This window comes from Impatiens glandulifera, chromosome 7 (genome assembly GCF_907164915.1).
Source record: "Impatiens glandulifera chromosome 7, dImpGla2.1, whole genome shotgun sequence".
NCBI lineage: Eukaryota > Viridiplantae > Streptophyta > Magnoliopsida > Ericales > Balsaminaceae > Impatiens > Impatiens glandulifera.
Window position 1 is genome coordinate 26,495,402 of NC_061868.1, and position 2,677 is coordinate 26,498,078.

Below are 2,677 nucleotides of genomic sequence, written 5' to 3' on the forward strand. Positions count from 1 at the left end.
TCCCCTATGATTGGGCGGATAGCCAAGAAAAACACAAGGAGAAGACTGAAGTTCAAGCTTGTGTATTTTGGAAGGTGGAAAAAGAGGATAACATAAACACCCAAAAACTCGAAGATGAGAGTAGTTAGGATGCTTTTGATACAAAATCTGAGTTGGAGAATTATAACCAAGAAGCTTTGTAGGTAAGATGTTGTGAAGGTAGGTAGCCATTTCGAGAGCATGATGCCAAAACGATGGTGGCATGGATGCATGATAGAGAATAGTGCGAACAATATTATTGATTGTTTTTATTTTTCTTTCGGCCTTGCTATTTTGAGGAGAGGTATAAGGACAAGAAAGACTGAAAGTCATACCATGTTGGTGACCGAATTTTTCAAAACGAACATTTTTAAATTCAGTACCATTGTCACATTGGAATGCCTTAATTTCTCTCTCAAATTGAGTACGAATATATGTTCGAACACGAATAAATAACTTATAGACTTGAGACTTAGAAGAGATCGGAAAAGTCCATAAAAAATTCGTGTAATTATCAAGAAAGAGAACATAATACTTATGGCCGAGAGAACTAGGAATAGGGGATGTCCACAAATCACTGTGTATAATGTTAAATGGCATAGTAGTATGAGACATAGAATCGGGAAAAGGCGATTTTATTAATTTACCCAAATGACAAGAATGACAAACATGTTTAGCCTTAGGACATTGAATGAAATTACTACTACGCAATGAATTTAAAATTGCATTTCCCGGATGACCGAGACGGGAATGCCATATATTTGGATAAATAACTGAAAAAGCTGACGGTGTGAAAGAAAAGAAGACTTGACGATCTGTGAGAAAAGGGTAGAGATTGCCACTACTATTACATCTCACTCGTTTGCTCCCCGTCTGCAAGTCCTTCACAGTAAACCCAAAAGGATCAAACTCAATGGAAACATTATTATCAATAGAGAATTTCCTAACGGAGATGAGATTTTTGACTAGTTTTGGAACATGAAGGACATTTTTTAGTTGAAGTGTGTTTTAGTGTAGAGATTTGTGACCATAACCATGAATTGGAATTTTGCTACCATCACCAACAATAATTGAATTATTATGACTATTGATCAAGGGAGAATATGACGATAAATTACCTTGAGAATTTGTCATGTGAGAGGTAGCACCCGTATCCATATAGTAGTTTGGATCAGACAATGTCATTGTGTGCATTGCTTGATCAATATTGGTTGGCATGTAACCTTGAGACGATAGGCCTGACATATAGTAAGCCTAAGGTGGTTGTGGCCCGAGGATACCGGTCTGATGTGCAGGCTGATTGGGCTTCGTGGCGGACTAAGGAGATGGGCCTGGTGCCTGTGATGGATATGGGCAGGGAGGAAGATCCCAAGGGCCTTGCTGACAATATGCCCAAGGTGGAGGATACATCCATCCTACTTGGGTCTTCTGCTGGTGCGAGGCGGAAGGACCACGCTGCGGGTTTTGCTGCTGCTGTGAGGCACCACCATTACGCTGTTGATTGCTAAAGGCACCCTTACCCTTGTCGGAGCTGCCCTTTCCCTTGGTGGTTTTCCGGACATTGCCACCATTACCTTGATTATTACCCCGAGAAGAATAATGGGAATTATCAGCATTATTTTGGGACGATAAATGGGATTGCGTGATGTGAGCCTCTACTTGAGACTCAATATAGATATCAGCAGCATTCTCATGTTCTTCTAATTCAAGCATTGAACGAAGAGTATCAAAAGAGGGCAACGGGTTACGATGACGAACGGACGTTCGAAAGGGCTTATATTCCTCCGAGAGGCCTTTCAAAAGTTGTAGAGCCATTCGATTGTCAGAGACTTTATCTCCAACATTCCTCAAATTATCAGCTAGAGTTTTTAGCTGAGCGCAATAAGACTTAACACCATCAAAATGAGCAAGCTTGGTGTTTGTAAATTGCGCATCAAATTGCAAAGCTCTTGCAGATTTGTTGTTAAGAAAAAATTGCTGCAATCTGTTCCAAGCATAAACTTCCGAGTCATCAGGATCGAGGATAGAATTTAGGAGATCATTAGAAATGGTCCCGTAAATCCATTGACGAACAATATCATCAAGTCTCTGTGTTAAAGCCTTTTCGGCTTCCGTCGGAGCGGGAACCGCGACTGAAGGATTAACTGTTAGAGGTTGAATATGGTTGATCACCATATTAGCACGGCAATGAAATTGAAAAAGGGTGGACCAGCTGTTGTATTGTTTTCCTTCATAATCAAGGGTGATAGGGATGCACGCCTTGATGTTGGAAACAATGGTGGCTGGATGAACCTTGTTTTCGGCCATAAATGAAGAAGAGAGAAAGAAAAGAAACAGAAGTTAGGTTTAGAGAAAAGAAGCGGAAGCTGGGTTTAAAAAAGAAAGAAAAGAGAACCTGGGGCTCTGATACCATGAAAGAATAGGGAGAATCTTGTTTAATCTTCTTGATCTTTACATTAGGGAAATATCCAATATATATACATTATAAAAGATTAATAAGGAAACTAATAATATAATAACGATATTATTTTATATTCCTAATATAAAGATTATTTCCATAATCTATGATATTATTTAATATGCCTAATATAAAGATTATTTCCATTATTTTATATGCCTAATATAAAGATTATTTCCTTGTTGTAATTCTCTTTGTTGT

At 38.7% G+C, this 2,677-nt stretch overlaps 1 protein-coding gene across 1 annotated transcript; it reads right to left on the reverse strand.

Annotated features, from left to right (window-relative positions):
* Positions 1-1,335: 1,335 nt before the first annotated feature.
* On the reverse strand, positions 1,336-2,193 carry LOC124909653. The gene has a single exon (XM_047450312.1). It carries the CDS (start codon positions 2,191-2,193, stop codon positions 1,336-1,338), a length of 858 nt encoding a protein of 285 aa, XP_047306268.1.
* Positions 2,194-2,677: the final 484 nt, after the last annotated feature.